The 17,915-nt window shown below is 41.6% G+C and overlaps 1 protein-coding gene across 3 annotated transcripts; it reads left to right on the plus strand.

The window, feature by feature from the left end:
* Nucleotides 1-3,085: 3,085 nt before the first annotated feature.
* On the plus strand, nucleotides 3,086-17,600 carry efs (embryonal Fyn-associated substrate). 3 transcript variants are annotated; one of them, XM_017472448.2, is made up of 9 exons: nucleotides 3,087-3,313; nucleotides 3,476-3,664; nucleotides 4,001-4,280; nucleotides 5,939-7,213; nucleotides 7,805-7,921; nucleotides 8,757-9,677; nucleotides 12,756-12,830; nucleotides 13,256-13,513; nucleotides 14,755-17,600. In XM_017472448.2, exons 3-9 carry the CDS (start codon nucleotides 4,269-4,271, stop codon nucleotides 14,935-14,937), a joined length of 2,841 nt encoding a protein of 946 aa, XP_017327937.1. In that variant the 5' UTR covers nucleotides 3,087-3,313; nucleotides 3,476-3,664; nucleotides 4,001-4,268; the 3' UTR covers nucleotides 14,938-17,600. The 3 variants fall into 3 exon arrangements, with proteins under 3 accessions (XP_017327938.1, XP_017327937.1, XP_017327935.1); XM_017472449.3 differs by lacking the exon at nucleotides 3,476-3,664 and having other exon boundaries at nucleotides 3,086-3,313; nucleotides 13,298-13,513; XM_017472446.2 differs by lacking the exon at nucleotides 3,476-3,664.
* The last annotated feature ends 315 nt before the right edge of the window (nucleotides 17,601-17,915 follow it).

The raw sequence follows: 17,915 nt of genomic DNA on the forward strand, positions 1-17,915 counted from the left end.
CAGTCCCAGAGACCACACACCAAACAGTTGTGCTTTTTCTCTTCTGATTCAACTAATGAGGTCATTTTCAGTAGCTGAGTCAGGTGAATCAGAGCAAGCAGAACATCCAGCAGTGGGACAGAAACTACTGATCTAATGTGTGCACAAATAAGATCATGGATTCAAACATGGTGGGCTGCAAAAGTAAACATTTAGCAGCGGTGTTCCTCAGCCAGCACATGAAGCATGTGTGCAGTATGTGGAACAGATTTTACTTCTTTAACTATAATATATGCAATAAACTAATGAGCTGTAGAGCATGTTGAATATATTCAGAACATTCTTCTGAGATTGGAGAACCACTACCATAATTACTGCATTAACTTGTTTATTACTATAGCTACATTGACCTCCACTTATCTTGGCAGCTTTGGTAAATATGAGCAAAGAAGGCTGTGAAAAATTGTCTATATTGTTTCATCTTTTGATCTTTTGTTAAAAAAATTCACAAAAATACTCTGCTCTCATGGATATCAAACAATTGCAAACACAACACAGGTTTATTAAAAAAATCTTTGTTGAATATATGTGTGGCATGCTTATTGGCACCCCTACGAATTCATATGAGAAAAATATATTTGAAGTACATTCCCATTTATATTTTATTTCTCTTTTTTTTTAGTACACCTGGGTAATTAGGAACAGGAATTTGTTTAACCATGGCTTCCTGTTTCACAGTGGTATAAATATGAGGTAACACATAGTCCAATTTCCCTTAGTCATTCCTAACAATGCGTAAGACCAAGGAATATAGCTGTGATGTGCTGCAAAAGGCTTAGTGGTTAGCACGTTCAACTCACACCTCCAGGGTCTGGGGTTCGAGTGCCGCCGGGGCCATGTGTGCAGAGTTTGCATGGAAACACAGCATGGGGTTTAGGGGTAGGGTGCTCTGGTTTCCTCCCCCAGTCCAAAGACATGCATGGTAAGCTGATTGGCATGTCTAAAGTGCCCGTAGTGTATGAATGGATGTGTGAGTGTGTATGTGATTGTGCCCTGCGATGGACTGGCACCCTGTCCAGGGTGTACCCCGATGGTCCCTGGGATCCTGGCACCCTGTCCTTGTGCCCGATGGTCCCTGGGATAGGCTCCAGGTTCCCTGAAAAGGAGTAAGCGGTAGAAGATGGATGGATTGAAAATGCCCATTTCCACCATCAGGGCAATAATTAAGAAGTTAAATGATATGAATCAACCTGGAATTGGACGTGTGGACGTCTATATTATCTCAATGCACTGTGAAGAGGATGGTTCGAGTGGCCAAAAAATCTCCAAGGATCTCAAGGTTCACAGCTGGAGAATTGCAGAAGTTAGTTGCGCCTTGGGGTCAGAAAGTCTCCAAAACTACACTCTGAAGTCACCTACAAAGGGTTTTAAGAAAAAAAGCCTCTACTCTCATCCAAAAACAAACTCAAGCATCTTCAGTTTGCCGACACTACTGGAACTTCAAATGGGATCAGGATTTCATGTTTTGGGGCTGTTTTTCTGCCAGAGGACCTGGACAGATTGTTAGGATACATGGCATCATGGACTCTATCAAATATCAACAGATATTAAATGAAAACCTGACTGCCTCTGCCAGAAAGCTTAAAATGGGCCGTGATTAAATCTTCCAGCAGGACAATGATCCAAAACATACATCAAAATCAACACAGAAATGGTTTACTGACCACAAAATCAAGGTCCTGCCATGGCCATCCCAGTCCCCTGACTTGAACCCCATAGAAAACATGTGGGGTGAACTGAAGAGGAGAGTCGACCAACATGGACCTTGAAATGGGAAGGATCTGGAGAGATTCTGTATGGAGGAACGGTCTCAGATCCCTCGCCATGTATTCTCCAACCTCATCTTGACCAAACGGGTGTCAATAATTGTGCCACACATATATTTAACAAATATATTTTTAATAAACCTGTGTTGTGTTTGCAATTACTTGATATCCATGGGAGCAGAGTATTTTTGTGATTTTTTTTTAACAAAAGATCAAAAGTTTAATCAAGAAATACAACTTTTCACAGCCTTCTTTGCTCATATTTACCAAGGGTGCCAATATTAGTGGAGGACATTGTATGTAATACACCACCATTTACATAGTGTTAACTTAAAAATGTAAAAGGTGATCCTTTGGCACTTTTTCAAATAAAAGCTATTTTGATCTTTACTTTCTTAATATGTATTAAATTATTTTCAAGAAAAAGGCAACTTTCATTATAGGGACTAGCCAGTCTGAGCCATAAATTCAAAACTACCACAGTATTCCTATCATCAAAGAACATTTGGTCCCTTCAGCGTGAAACATATATGTTCCCTACCCCTACACACGTTTCTCTTACCATCCTTGTGAGGACCTTTCACTAACATAAATATTAATACAGTTAATTAATGCTATGCCTACACTAAAATCTAACCTTAACCTTAACCTTGAGATACAGGTTTGTGTGTGTGTGTGTGTGTGTGTGTGTGTGTGTGTGTGTGTGTACAAAAACTGTGAGATATTCCTATCTTTGTGGGGACAAACGGTCCTTACCAAGATATAAAAACATGCCCCAAGACCAACCCCCACCACCACACACACCACACACACACCAAGTTCCAAAATTAAATTCAGTGTAACAGGTGTAGTCTGAGTAGCTGAGAAAGGAAAAATACGAGGACCGAAAAAAATCAACATGTCTTTGTCCGTTATTTTATTGAATTTTTATTTGTTTATTTTTACATACTAATAAATGTACTATGCAGTAGTATTTGTTTCAGTTGAATGCTACATAACACAACACACACTGTTAAAAGAAAAGAAAAAAACAACAACCCCAGAGGTGCCAATACTTATGACAGCATTTTGAAAATAAATGTAGACAGTGGCTCCTAATGTGTGCTGTTTATGTCTTATATTATGAAGTGTGAAATATTGTATATATGAAGAAAGAAAAAAAAGATTGATTTTAGTCCCACTGGGATTTGAGTTTATGGTAGATACTGCAGTTGTCCAGCAGGGGGCAGAGCGCCAGAGTGTTTATGTAGTAAAGGGGGAGCACTTCGCTTGGGTGACTGTGTGTGTGCGTATATATATGTGTGTGTGTGTGTGTGTGTGTGTGTGTGTAATCCCAAACCCGAGTGGCCCGTGCAGAAGGCCGGGGGTAGGGCCGAGCAAATGGAGCAACGCAAATGAAGCACGAAAAATAGCAAAGAATCCGAAACACAGCCCCGTTTTCCAGGAATGTAATTCCGCCTGTCTATCCTCGTCCCTCCTTTCCGTGATGTCTGATCTCCGGAGTGACGGTAAGACGTCTTTTCTCCACGTTTATATTCATTTATTTATTTATTTCGCACTCATTCTCACTCGAGCTTATTTTAAAGCGCCTCTTTGTTGAAACGCGAATGCAGTTTCTTCTCTGCAAATCGAAAATTCTTGACTAATCTTCCTAAAAATCTATATTTCAGCTGTTCATCAGCGTCCCTTTGTTGTGAACGTGAGATGAGAGCGTTGGTAGTCTGTGTCTTTAACGAGGGTTTGTGGGCTGGAAAGGAAACGTGGCCGAGAAGATTGACTGAATATTCACCTCTGCTTTATTTTCATCACTTATAAAATCCCGAAACATAATTAAACGTGAGGTCGTTGCCAGAACTGGTGTAGGTTTTGATACTAATTTAATGAAAGGTTAATTTCTAAATGTCCAACAAGACATAAACGGGCATTCATTCAGGATTAAAGTAACCATTTCCATTTTATAAGCCTATAGACTGCAGACTGTTTATTACCAAGTTATTGACAGCTAATAGGAGCTCATTAAATGCTTGAGGTTGTAAATGCTGTAATTGTGAACACATGTCTCACAGCTCAGGGTTTTTTTTTTTTTTTTTTTTTTTTTAAGCACTCATGGGGATTATTTTTATTTGAATGACATATTACCACAAATTTTACATGTGTGAAAGTGTGAAAACAGTGGTGTTTTTTTTAACCTTCAGGCTCAGATCAGGGGGTAAAGTTATGGAAGAGCATGTGAAACAGCGAGGAAGACTGTCTGAAGTGAAGTGTTTGATCGACTCTTCTTGATGCAAGCAAAAGAGTGTTTTTGACAACACGCCAGTCTACGCTACTGGGACATCTGAGTCAACGCCTGGCTCTGACAGATGTACACATGGGTTACACGCTCTGTGAGTGACTAGGATAAAAGGCTCGACCAGAACCAGCACACACCCGGGCCGAGCTTCGACACAGACGTCAGTGGCAGTCATGTCCCTCTCTGTAAGTGTGTGTGTCTTTTTTCTTTTCTTTTCTTTTCTTTTCTTTTCTTTTTTTTTGTAAATCAAAAGCCCATAAAAAGACGTGCCAGCCTGACATGCAAACTTTGGTATTTAACATTCACCGCCGTTAAATCCACTGCTGTTGGGACCAATCATTTGAAATCCCTCTGGGAGAGAGGAGGAGAAGCGATCGGGGCTCAGCTTGTCCCAGAGTAGGTAGTTCGCCCCCGAGGGAGAAAGAAAGAGAAAGACGGTGAAAATGAGAGAGGTACAGGCTGAACGGATGACAAAAGGACCCCTAAAACCAGGGGACAGATGTGGAATCCCCTCCCCCGCTCATTCCTCTCGTTATCATCTGTTCCCTTTCTCTTTCTCTCATTTACTTATTGACTCTATTGTGCTTTAATAAAGGCAGCCAGTGCAGTCACACTTACCATATGTATAGGGCTAGTAACCAGTTGTCAGTCAGTCGAGACAATGCTGATCTAACAGTGGCTGTAGTAAAGTAAGCTAATGAATAAAAGTCATCTCTAACAACCTGCAACCTCGGAACAGCTCATTTGAATCTGCGTTCGAACGATGACGCTATTTGCATAGGACTTTTCTGCATAGCCGTAATGCTTCACATCTAATGGAGACTCATCTGACACATATACACCTGAATTTTTCGAGTGTGAATTGTTAGTATCAGTACTCTGAGCGGATATGAGCTAATTGAATGAGGCTTTAGTGGGAAATGGCTTTCGTGCAAACTGCGTTAACACATCGTCTCTTTCCCAGAAATGGATCGGGTTTATTAAACAGCCTCAGAGAATAAAAACCTCTGTTTTGTTTCTCGTTTGAAAGAAAGGGCTGATTTTAATTTGCACACCTTCTTATTCAAACGAAGCTACCTTCTGTAGCGAGAAGAAAAACGGAAAGCCAGTGGCTTTCTGATTTCCATCAGTCTTTTGCTTCTGTCAGTTTCTGTTTGTTAAGCAAGCAGAAAAACAAGGTCATTTTATCTCATGGGTAGTTGTTTGTGTAATCTGCTGAACTGATGTAAACTGGAGTGTTGTTCTTTATAATAAGCCTTATGTTTGGCTTGGCTTCAGCCAGTAGAAGCTGTCCAGCCAGTAGAACTTGTGCAAGTCTAACCAGAGCAGTATTCACTCGAGGTGGATTTCTGCAAAGTGAGCTTGGCTAAATTGATTTAAGACTTTTTAAAATCCGAACACATTGGATTCACTTCGCCAAATTGTGTTACGAGTGGCATTTCTGGTACGCTGGTGTGGCGTGATACGACTGACTGTCCCGTCATATGCACTGAATATCCACATGTATAAGCAAGGCCTGTTTTGCTGTTTTGCATGGAAGCAAAGCAGGCAATTTTTTTAAACATTTAAACTCATTCTCTCCATCCATTTTCATGCTTCCATTTTTTCTCTTACTGTATCTACTTTAACCTAAATTTGATTCCTTATTTAATTCTGAATCCACTCCAGTGTAGTTTTCCCATTGCTTTTCTTTTTCTCAGACAGTGCTAGGAAATACACTGTATAATATACTCCCTTCTTCCATTTTCTCATTCTTGTTCTTTGTCACTCTTGCCAGTTTTTCTAGATGCTGAGTGCCATGCTTAGCTAATTCCATTTTTCCTTCTTTTTCTTTTTTTCTCAGACTGTGCTAGCAAAGGCGTTGTATGATAATGCAGCCGAGAGTCCGGAGGAGCTGGCTTTCCGGAAAGGCGACATCTTGATGGTGCTGGAGCAGGAGCAAGCTGGCGGGCCCGGCTGGTGGCTCTGCTCCCTCCACGGGCGCCAAGGCATCGCCCCTGCTAACCGCTTACGGCTCCTCCAGACAGCACCGGATGCCCGCCGTGCTCCCAGCGTGGACTCGGTTTATCTCTCTCCTGTTCAGCAGGGTCACGTTAACGGGCATCGCATGGAAGATGGTGATGGAGTGTATCTCTCTCCTCCGAGCCTGGCTGAAGGGGTGTACCAGAGTCCTGGAGGGGCTTCAGGACCAGGCAGTCGCCCACGCTCCCATTCCAGCTCTGGTGCCAGGCCACGGCCCGAATGGGCAGATATTGGAGTTGAAGGACGTCCACGCTCACCTTCTCTCAGAGTACGGGCAGGAGAAGTGGGCTCAGTGTATCAGACCCCTGCCACAATGGCACCACTAGGCACACAGTACAGATCTCAGGGTGCCTCTGAGTCAGTGTACCTGTCTCCCAGTGCTGTGCCCAGATCTACAGCCGACTCAGGCGGTGAGGCTGCTTATCTGAGCCCGAGAGAGTCGAGCATCACAGGCCATTCAGACGCCTGCTATTTGGTTCCTCGGCCAACTGTGGCAGCTTTACCTGGTGAGGATTTTTATCAGAGTCCCGTGAACACCGCTCCAGTGCCAGTGCTTCAAGACGTGGTAACCAGCCAAGTTAAAGCAGGTCAGGAACCTCCAGGAATGTATCAAACTCCAAGTGCACCAGGGACAGCCATGACAAGGACTCCACAAGCCGAGCGCAAACTATCTGTCGGATCTGCCGTGGTATCTTCTGCCTCAGGACAAAACGTAAACACACCCCCTGCAAGCAGGCCATCCTCTAGACCGCAGGGTCAGTGTACCACTCCCCCGGTGGGTCGTGGGAAAACATCACAGGCTACCGTGAAGGGATCCCCTCTTCTTGTGCGAACTGGGAAATCCGTGCTGCCAGGGTCTCCTAACTTCCTCCGGAAGCCTCCTCCACCGGCTCCGCCGGTTAGAAGTGTGACCCGGAAGGATTTACCTCAGGGTCAGGCACCTTCACCGGCCGCAAAACCCACTATGCAGACAGGTCCTCCAGCAGAGACTGTTAAAGAGGAGAAACAAAGACAGATAAGTAAAGATGGAGGGAAGGACATGCAGATGATGAAGAAAGAGTGCATGGCTTCTGATGAGGGAAAACATGGTGATCAGGTAAAAATAAAGATGGAACGAGGAAACTGAGGAAACCATGCTGTTTCAGTTTTGCACCAAATCTTATGAATAGTTTACAAAGAGTAATACTTGTAGATTACAATGAACTGTGCATTTGAAGGGATGGTTGATGTTCAAAAAAAAAAAAAAAGGGTTGCACTCATTGGATGCCGTGTTATTTTTCATGAACAAATAGTCTTAACAGCAAGAGCCTAAAAAGAAATAGACAGTCGACTCTGGTTGAGTTTATTTAGGTGAACTAGAGCCTTGCAAATTTACAAACCTTGAAAGTGTAACAAGATGCTAAGTTGTTATTTTGGCATTACGAAAAAAAAATGGTGGAACTGGTAACTGAGCATGAAACATTTGCGTCACTATTTTGATTGTCTCTCACAGTTACAAAAAAACAAAAAACTAGCTAGCTGCTTGCTAGCCAATTTTAACCACTATCGGGTTGATTTGCGTGCTTACTTTGTTTGGCCGACTGACTGGATATCTTTTTCTTTTCCTTTTTTTTTTTAGTTTTTATTATTTTTCAATAGTTTAACTTTTGCATTAGATGGATTTGTAATACCTTTGTCCTTCATACAGGTGTATGACACTCCTCCTACAAACAGATGGCAGCAGCCAGTTCCAGTATCTGAAGAGAGTGAGAGTATCTATAACACCCCTCGTGCCGTCCCCTTACACACTGAACAGGGATCAGAGGTAAAAGAGCGACATGACACAGTCTCCATACAACATATTCTTAATGTATCAGAATCTCAGCCATTGTTCGTACAATCACTTCTCAACGGCAGTTATGTCTCTCTCACGAACAAAAAATTCTCATTCCTCCGTTTAAGGGCCACACCTGTTTTTCACTGCTGCGAGCTAATCCCTTCTGTCTGTCGCCTTCCTCTCACTCAGCTGGTCACACCCGTCTGTCTTAGGAGGTCTAGCTGGTGTGACACTCTATTCTCTATACTCTATTAATGATTACAGTTACCACAGACATGCTTGTGGAGTTACCCCCTTTTTTTTTACCTATCTCTGACAGAAGTATAATTACATCTATAAATATGTAATTACTGCTTACAGAAGTTTAATGACATACACCCCTAATCCAGAGATTTCTTTAATAAGGCAGTGGAAAGTACAGCCTCCATGTCCGTGCTCTTATTCCGAGCCAACATTAAGCCACAAGAGCTCTCAACAAGGCCACTGAGAGCCTGCGTCATTATAGGGAAAGGACATAGAGCCGGCTGTCTGTTAAGAAATCACAGTCGTGAAGAAATGGAGCACGGTTTAGGCTTGACACACAGCCCCCAGTGTTAGAAAGATGGAGAAAGTTCAACTCTAAAACAGTGACTTCGTGAAGAAGGCTATTGTCTGTTTTAAGCTCAACAGTAGCTGCAAGTGATAGATTCATGGGAGAGGGGGGTGTATAATAAGAGCAATTCTGTAGTGCATGTGAATAACATCCTCTCTCTCTCTCTCTCTCTCTTTGTCTCTCTCTTTCTCTCACTCTCTCTCTCTTTCCTGCTCCTTCACTGTGTGTCAGATTTACGACGTTCCCACCCATGCCCTGAATCCACCCTCAGACCTCCAGCAGCAGACCTACAATGTCCCGGCATCACTTCCACTGAATGAAGACATAGAAGAAGACGTGTACAGTGTTCCAAGTCTTCCAGGTCTGCCTTTAGACTCAGGTGAAATGCCTGGACCCGTGGGCGAAGCAAGAGGAAACGCTGAGGTTTACTCCATCCCCAGTCCTGGAAAGTCAGACTTGGCATCTGAGGATTTCTCTGAAGCAGATGGCGGCATTTATGACATGCCCGCTCTCTCGTTGGACATTCCTGCGTGCCGTCTTTCTGCGTCCAGCACCGGGTCAGGTGACATCCAGTGGAAAAGTTCTCTCTCATCTCTTGTCCAGTCAGCTCTAAGCTCCACCTCGGTCGCCGCCACACCTTCCCGGGACCTGGCCGCGTCGCTGGCTGAGATCTTGTCAGTGTGGAAAGCAGGTCACTCAGGTGAAGTCCCGCCTTCTCTTCAGCAGGCATGGTCTCGTCTTGCAGACCTCCTTCCTGCCCTCACGGTGTGCGGTCCCTCCCCTCCAGCAGACGGTCTCCTCACGATGGTCCGCCGAGCTCTTGAAGACTCCGCCGTTTTTTTGCAGAGTCAAACAAGACCCCGTCTGCCCTCTCAGGAGTCTCTGTCACGGAGGCCACTTCCTGCGCTGCCAGTTGCCGAGGTGAAACCCATGGCGGGGGGAATGGGATCTCGCAAGGGCAGCTGGATCCAGGAGCGCCCACTCCCCCCTCCTCCTGTTCCTGCATTTCCGTTGCCTCCAGCACCTGCATGTCTTCCCCTTGCTGGACAGATGAGTGAGGATGAGCAAGGGAACGAGTACGCAGGGATCGGGCTAACTCCTGCACCTCCATTGTACCCTGCAGGAGACAGTGTAGGATACGTCAAGCTGCAGGTTAGGACCTGGCCTTATTGTGTCACTCTCATGTCACATTCCTAAATCCTGTGTCACAATAGTTTCATCTATCTCAGTCACCGAAATCCTGTTTTGTCTCTATCGTGACTAGGGGTGTTACTTCTTGAAATTTCATTATTAGTATTAATTATCATGTCATGATTTCACAATACCATGGTATTAATCAACCGTTTAAAACCACACAAGCCGGTGGAGAAAAATCTTTGTACAAAAGTCTCTTTTGTATGTAGAACAACAACCAAAAGCATCAAAACTGTTCAAATTCTTCTTCTTTCTTGGGACGAAATTATAAGATGTCATAAGAAACTGAAAATGAGAGTGGCTGCAAAGAAAGACAGCACACTGAAAGACGGAGCCAAAAAAATCTACCTCATGTGGCTGTGTGCAGCGCTGCTTAGGCTGAAATAGATCATTGTTTTCTTCAGTTGTGGTCAGCAATGGCATGTTCTTCTGTGTGATTGAGAGCCGGCGCGCATGATAAAGTCATGCTAGGCGTGACAGCAGAGGTAGCAGTGAAATATGTTTACAGCAGTAGTAGATTACACAGCCGAAGTGTTTTCAGTGCAGTTGCATCCTCAGTGCAGAGAAACTGAACTTGCTGTAGTCCAAAGGGGGTTGTGAAATTTTTGGGGAGTTGCAGCTGGACACAAAAGCAGGGAACCAAAACAGGCAAACATTAATAGATGGAAATAGAATTTTAATCTGTATTTTTGACGCAAAATCAACAGTCCAGTCATACTCTTTGACTAACTACAGTCAACTATCAATGATATCTACCTTTATTAACTCTTCTGTTCTCATTTAAAGAGCTTATGCTACCCCTAATACTTCAGGTAAACTTTCTCACAGTGATTTGTTCCTCGAGGATGTACTGTATGTGGGAATGTGGCAGTTATGAGTGCGTGTTGAAAAATACATTTTTGTAAATCTAAAACACAGATGTGATTTCAGTTTATGTCTTGTGTCACATATCCACGAGACAGTGTGATACGCGTATAGCTATTAATCAGTCCCTGTAGGATTTCGCAATTTTTCAAAATGACCTCAGATCTTCCGCAGACTTGCACTGGGCAAAGACCATTTGGTCTTTTGGACCATTTCATGTGATGTCCTCACAATGCACATTCAGCCAAAGCCCTCTTCGAGTCACATGCATTGTAGAGATGTAACGGTATGAAAATTTCACATCACGTTTCGTGACTAAAACTCACGGTTATCAGTATTATCACGGTCTTGTTCAAATGTACAAAAAGTACTGGTACACACACTGAAATCAGTTAAAAAGGTTTTATATTTGAAAATCAACAAAAAACAAAAAATAAATAAAAATAAAATTAGCCGCGTAAACATAATAACGTTAGCATTAAAGTTGGCACCATGTAGCCATGAGAGGTAAAAGTTTTCCCCAGTGCAGGTTTTAATGAACACAACCCTAACTGTGCATATAAAAACAAGTAAAGCAACCTGCATGTATGACTATACAACATCATAATTATTTGAAAAGCCGTGTATTAGTGAGACGAATGTACATTATCCCTTAAATGTCACATTTATTTGTTATTTGTTACTGTCTTGTTTGAACTTGTTCCTTTGTCTTGGCTCAAAGCCGTGCACTTGCTAGGAACTTTTTTTCTTTGCGGAAGCTTGCGTTTATTACACGTAAAATAAGAAATGATTTCAACCCAATTCAATATTTTGTGTCCAACTATTTACTTTTCCTCATACTTTTCCCCAACTCATGCATTGAGCTAAAAGTTAACTTACCTTGCGTTCACTATAAAATGACGGATGGTTATCACGAAGATGACTCAGCAGATTGGATCCGTCGCCCCCCTTTCGCAGCGGCTTTCTTCTGGCAATCTCTGTAGACAGGGTTACCATCTTCTATTAAGTTTCCCTCAACGTTTCGGACCACACTTTAGATTTGGTCCTCTTGGAAGGTTGGAAAATCTCCCGAGTGCCGTCACTGCCTTCCGCCATGTTTTCAACAATGTTGCATGCTGCGCCTGCGTCAGACTCGTGCTGAGTGTGTGTGGACAGCATTTACCGTGAGTTTTACAAAATCACAATAATTGTGCACGGTTTTAATGATAATTAAATGTGACGTCTGGGAATTTTATCGTGGTTTATATCGTGAAACCGGTAACCGTTTCGTCCCTAGTGCGTCGAACATGAGTACAGCTAAAAGGTTTCATGTACCAACAAACATCACTGTGAAAGACCGTGCAAAACACTTTCGCGCAGTTGCGATTTCGCCAATTCGAGTAGTTTTCCGCAACAAAAAAAAAACTCAATTTTTTTTTAAATAGCCACAGCAAAATCAAGCAATTTTGGCTGCAACAATCACAAAAAAAACCCTTCACGAAATCCTGTAAGGACTGATTACAACAAATCTAGAACTGTCCTGCTGTAGTTTTTGTGACATCATTTCCCATGTGATATTAGTGTTAGAAGTCTGATTTATCTTTTACTTGGCATCTGATGCAATGTTTTCCATCGTACATGGTGACACTGTTTCCAGAATGTCTTATAGTTCAGTAGAAATGTCATTTTTGAGAAACAGTTCCAACTCAGAATGGCAGTTGCCTGACTTGAGTCAGTGAGGACATGTGATGAAGCTGTGAGGATTGCATTTCACCAATCAATGACCTTCACTATTTTAAGCTCCATGTATATGATAGCTGTTCAGTCCTCCTAGTGCCCTGATAAGAATAACAGCATTCAGCCCAGGAACTTACAGCACGACTCACTTAGCAATGGAAATAATGACAAAATGTGGGATGTGGGATTATGAAGTACGGGGTGAGAACGATTTTGTGTGTCCTTTCCTGTAAATGTTGTTTATATTGCTAATAATTAGGAAAAAGCTAAGACATATTGGGTGATGTAAAATACATGTTACAGTTGTATTTGTGCTGATTGGTGATTGGTGGTAACAAGACATGTATTGCTAAATATGGAATAGAACAGGAGAGTTAATTACATGGCTGTTTGTCATGCTCAGGTTGTGTAGTTTGTGTTATGGTAACTGATCTCTGATTCTGTGTACTAATCCAGGGAAAGCCCGAGCCGCCTCCTGACTTACAGGTTGAAACTGGCACTTCGCAGGTCATCTCTACAAATGATATCAGAGTGAGCAACAACACACACACACACACACACACACACACACACACACACACACACACACACACACACACACATTTCCCTAGTGACGTTTTTGTGTTTGCAGTACCCAGTTCTGTTGTGAATGATTTACAGTGACTCTTTTTCCTCTCTTTTAGTTCTCTGGGTTGTTCTGACAAACAATGAAATATCGGCTGAAGATTAAATTGTCATACACATAATTATAATTAACCATTTAATTGCCTATATTATTGATTTCATATCACTGACAATTTAATTATATTATGAAACCATCGTGTTTGCAGAAATCGTTTGCAGACCACTTATATTTACATACTGAAACAAATGACTGTGGAATCTGCCCGCAATAGAAGTTTCCTCAATTAATCGTGATTAGGCGATTTATATGATTGCTCCCTTTTCCTCTGTAGTTGAGTCCCTCTCCTCCTCTTCCCGTCTCTCTGTCTCTTGAGGACTCCGAGCTTCTCTCCTTCTACTCATCCCAAAGCCTGTCTCACCTCTCCTGCCTGGCGGACGCCATCGACTCCCTGTTCAGTAGCGTTCAGGGGAACCAGCCGCCGCGGATCTTTGTTTCCAGGGGGAAGAATCTCATCGTGACGGCGCATAAGCTTGTTTTTATTGGAGACACGCTCGCTCGTCTCCTGAGCTCCACCGACCTCAGGGCGAAGGTGGGCCTACATGTAGAGTCACAGTGTTTAGGGAGAGTAATGCCAGATTTCAGAGGTGTTAATGAATGACTGAATAACTGTTAGCTGTAAAAACATTAGGTGTTCAGTGTCTGCTGTTTACTTGTAGTTGGGTATTGAGTAGTCATGATAGATAATTGTTATTGTGAGGCGGGGCAGATTTACTTGATGGATGACGGCCAAAGCATGACTGACTTCAGCCATCTGTGAATAGTTTTGCGTGTATGTATGTGTGTGTGCGTCCACAAGAATTGAGTAAGCAGCATAATGCTTTTCTTAAAGGAGTACTTCAGCCAGGAATAAACCTCTAGCCATTTTTTCCTTACCCCAGTTCTAGTCAGTCAGCAAGTTTGCTTCTTCAGTTTTATTCTGGAGTTATAAAACTTTTATTCTGTGATTTTAGGCATTTTTAAACTGTTTATGTACAAAATGATATTACTGAGGCAATCAATCTCTTTTGAGGCAAATGTGTGATTATTTAGCCATTCAGTTTGTACAGTGATGAGCTGGAGGCTATAATATGGTGGTCCATAGGTCCAAAAACAGATTAACAATTAAAAAAAAAGTTAAAAAACACAACAGCAAATTTGGAAACACGTCAACATTAACTCAAAAAGGAAAGGGTATGTGCTCATTGAGCATCACATACGTGTTGCTGATGGAGCATGGTGTACGGCTATGACAAAGAAAAAGACTTGCACATTTTCAGCTTCTGTTTATCTAGTGAAAACTATTTAATCCAAAGTTACTTATTATAGTGGGGAGTGTTTCTTTCTGCTGCATAATCTGACTTCCTTTAGACGGGTTTTCAGCATTCGCATTCTCATATCATTGCCGTTACAGCATATAAAATAATAACCATATGAATGCCTTTGATAAAAACTAAGCACCAATAAAGGCATCAGATTAATTCAGGCTCGTATTTTCTCTTACTGTAAACATCCTCCAGCTTTCCTCGGTTTCCCGTAGCCAATCAGAAACGAGCAAGTGATGGTCAATAAGGACTTACCCTTTCTGTTTTGAGTTAATGTTGCTGGGTTTCCGAATTTGCTCGTGTGCTTTCTCGTTTGTTGTGGTGCGTTTTTGGTTTTGTAACATTTTGCAGTTATGGGCCACTGTACTATGAGCTTCCATTCCAAAAAGAAACAAACCTCACACACCACCTGTGTCTCGACATAACAACTCACACACACACACACACACACTGTCCTCTGTCTCTCCAGGTCACCACCTCCAGTGGACGTCTCTGTCAGGCCCTGAAGTCTGTTGTCGTCGCCACCAAAGATGCAGCTCAGAATTACCCATCAGTCCAGGCGACACAGGAAATGGTGGACAGAGTGGCCGAGCTATCCCAGCATGCCGCTGGCTTCTCTGGGCTCCTTCAGCGACTAGCAGAAATATCTTGATGCCGTCTGTCTTTTTTTTTATGACAATGCCTTTTTTTCATGACAATGCCTTATTTGTAGTGCATTATTATTACATTTTGTTTTGTTCTTATGCAGAAGCGTATCATGATTGTGTCTGATTCATCGCACCGGTACTTAGTGATTTGATGGTGGAGTGTCAAGATGGTTTATGTGCGATTGTGTGTGTATGTAAGTGGGAATGTACCGGTTTGTGATTTGTTGATTTTTTTTGTGTGTGCCTAGCACACGTCTGTGTGTCTTAATAACTTATTGATGGGTGTTTGTTTTGGTGTGAGGACACGTGCTGCACGTTTTGTAGTGGTTTCATTTTTGTATTGGTTTGGTTTACTGAAGCGGTCATTGTACTGCCGTCAGGTGCAGTTCTTTTCTTTTTTTTTACATTTACGAAACAAAAAGCTACTGGGGATATTTTTTTCTTTCTATACGTAGCCTCAGTTTTACCTGCTTCAGTTTATGCCTTAAATCTCACGTCACATGTCACACAAGCGCTTTCATACACGATTCATATTTAGTATTGGCTGGAACATGTGTTTATGCATGGAGGCAAGAAGGGACTATTTCAAAGGGATTGCTTTTTTTTCCTGTGATCATTTGTAATTTTGTCCTTTCCCACGACGTTGACTAAGTCTGAAACCAGTTTAGCAGGTTTCGTTCCTTCTTTCCTGCCGATTTTTCACAGCCTTGCGTTTCTTACTTTTTTTATCCCCATTTTCTCTCATTTTACTTCCTTAAGCACCAGTTCTGCATGTAAAGACAAAAGCATGTCTGTGTGAATGCAGTTCTGGGAAAATACTCTCCACTATATTAATCAATAAACCATAACTTTAAAAAAAGAAAAAAAAAGAAAACAGAAGCAGATATACTCTATGTGCAAGGTTGTAATATTTTCTCATAGGCATGCGCCATGCCTTTAACTGGAATTCAGACAATATATAATCAATCAGTTTATATTCAGAAATACCGGTGTGTGTTTAATGATGTAGTCAGGAACAATTCATAAGCATGTGTTTTACTTGACTTCACTTTCTATGGTGCATCCACAAGTCCAGACATGAGCCTGTTGCTTGTCTGTCCTGCTCCCTCATGGTTACACACCTGTCCCCCATGGCTGATAAACACAGTCCACAATACTAGGACATCTTTACATATCTTATATATGTTTTAATCTCTTAATCTCAATGTTTAAGATTCGCTTTTCCCAGCAATGTGATGAAAAACGCCCTGCAAATTGTTTTCACCACCTTCTCAGTGTTATCATTAAACTCATGTACAGACATGCTGGTTGAGTTCAAAGATGGCAACATACTTGTTATTACCATTGTATCTGTTGCCATTTAGAAACCTAGAATAGTGCGGCTTGAACGTATGAATATAGACATGCAATAATCAATATTCCTGCATATGAGTCAGAGCTATAACAAATAAGTGGCCACTTGCAGGTCAAAAAGAAGAAGGCTGTGCAAGGAGCACAACATAATAGCAATGTACATGACACATTTGATTTCCTTTAACCTCTGTACAGGCATATATCAGTTTATAATTTCAGTCATGTATGGATGGACTAGCTGGCTTTATATAACCCAATCTAAATTTAAATCAAATGTTTATATTTAAAACAGAAATGATTTCGTTTACGTCTACATACAAATGTGAACTCACTGTTTTGAAAGAGCAAAGTGCATCAGATTTCGTGTCAACTAGGGACGTTTTGCTCCTTTAACCCATTAAATGTTTATTTGGATTTATTTACAATAATACAATGTTGAATTTGGCCATGAGGTGATGATTGAAGCTGTGCAAAAATGGTGCCCTACTTCCTTTAAACAGCAAGCAGTAACGTGAATTATGTGGATTCATTCAGTTCTCTCTGGATGTCTTTTTGACATAACTTACATGGTATGAGTAGATAAATATTCATACATAAAAAATAGTGCACTGTGTATTGAATAGATGGTAATTCACAAATGTGGAAGGAGTCTTCCAGTTGAAAATGGCGATGGGAAAGTTGGCAAGTGATTGCTAAAAGCAGTATTATAGTGCAAGGGTAGTCGTAAACACACAAAGGCTGTACAAAGCTCAGTTTTCCCCCTTGCACCACTTTCTGCTTTGTCTCACAGCGCCCCCAAGTGGACCAGATCAGTATTATAGTCACTGCACAGCCCGACATTACAGTTTGAAGCAAAAAATAATAATAATCTCTGGTTTAAAGTTCAACGACTTTACACCTATTTGTTTGATTGTATCTATTCTACTGAGTAATATATTCAAAAGATTCTATGTCAATCATAAATGCTCAAAAACTATTGAAAACTGTGTTGTGCTTAGCTGAGATGGTCTTACAGAAATCATTCTAATTGTTTTGATTTTAGCAAATGTATGCATGACTTTTTTTTTTCCTTTAAAAACACAAATAAAATATATATATATGCACATGTAACCAGGGATGTCTCCATACAACTGATTAGTATTCCAACATTACTGTAACAATGTGGAGATTTTCCCCCTTTTTGTACCAGAATGTATTTTTTACACTCATGTGTTATCTTACTTTACAACTTCCTGAGTGCTTAACGGAGCTTGACCTCCTACGGTACTTGTCATAATGCAAATTTTATTTCAAATACAGTTTTTGTTACAATGCATTTGTCTAGAAATCTTTATTGCTTCATACGTGCCTTTGTTGTGAAAGCAGTGGGATTTTCTAAAACGATATCTGTTTTTACACTTGGTAATCATGGTGCCTTCAAGAAACGCAAACACTATGATGTGTTCAACATTATTACAACGTTCTTCCAGTCGATTAATAACGGCCTGAAAGCCGCTACATACGTGAAGAATTAATTAATCCAACTTGAATTACTCGAAGAGATCGCAAGCCCCTCTATAAACTGTAAAGTAAATATAAGTGGTTGTAGCTGGGCGCTGTTATAGTGACGAATTCCTATTTTAAGGAGCTG

Source organism: Ictalurus punctatus, chromosome 7 (genome assembly GCF_001660625.3).
Source record: "Ictalurus punctatus breed USDA103 chromosome 7, Coco_2.0, whole genome shotgun sequence".
In the NCBI taxonomy this organism is placed as follows: Eukaryota; Metazoa; Chordata; class Actinopteri; order Siluriformes; family Ictaluridae; genus Ictalurus; species Ictalurus punctatus.

What these genes read in the sequence shown, in the direction of transcription:
- efs (XM_017472448.2), top strand. An exon ending in ACACTGAACAGGGATCAGAG is followed by an intron (nt 7,922 to 8,756) that starts GTAAAAGAGCGA and finishes ACTGTGTGTCAG; the next exon opens with ATTTACGACGTTCCCACCCA. An exon ending in CCACCGACCTCAGGGCGAAG is followed by an intron (nt 13,514 to 14,754) that starts GTGGGCCTACAT and finishes CTGTCTCTCCAG; the next exon opens with GTCACCACCTCCAGTGGACG.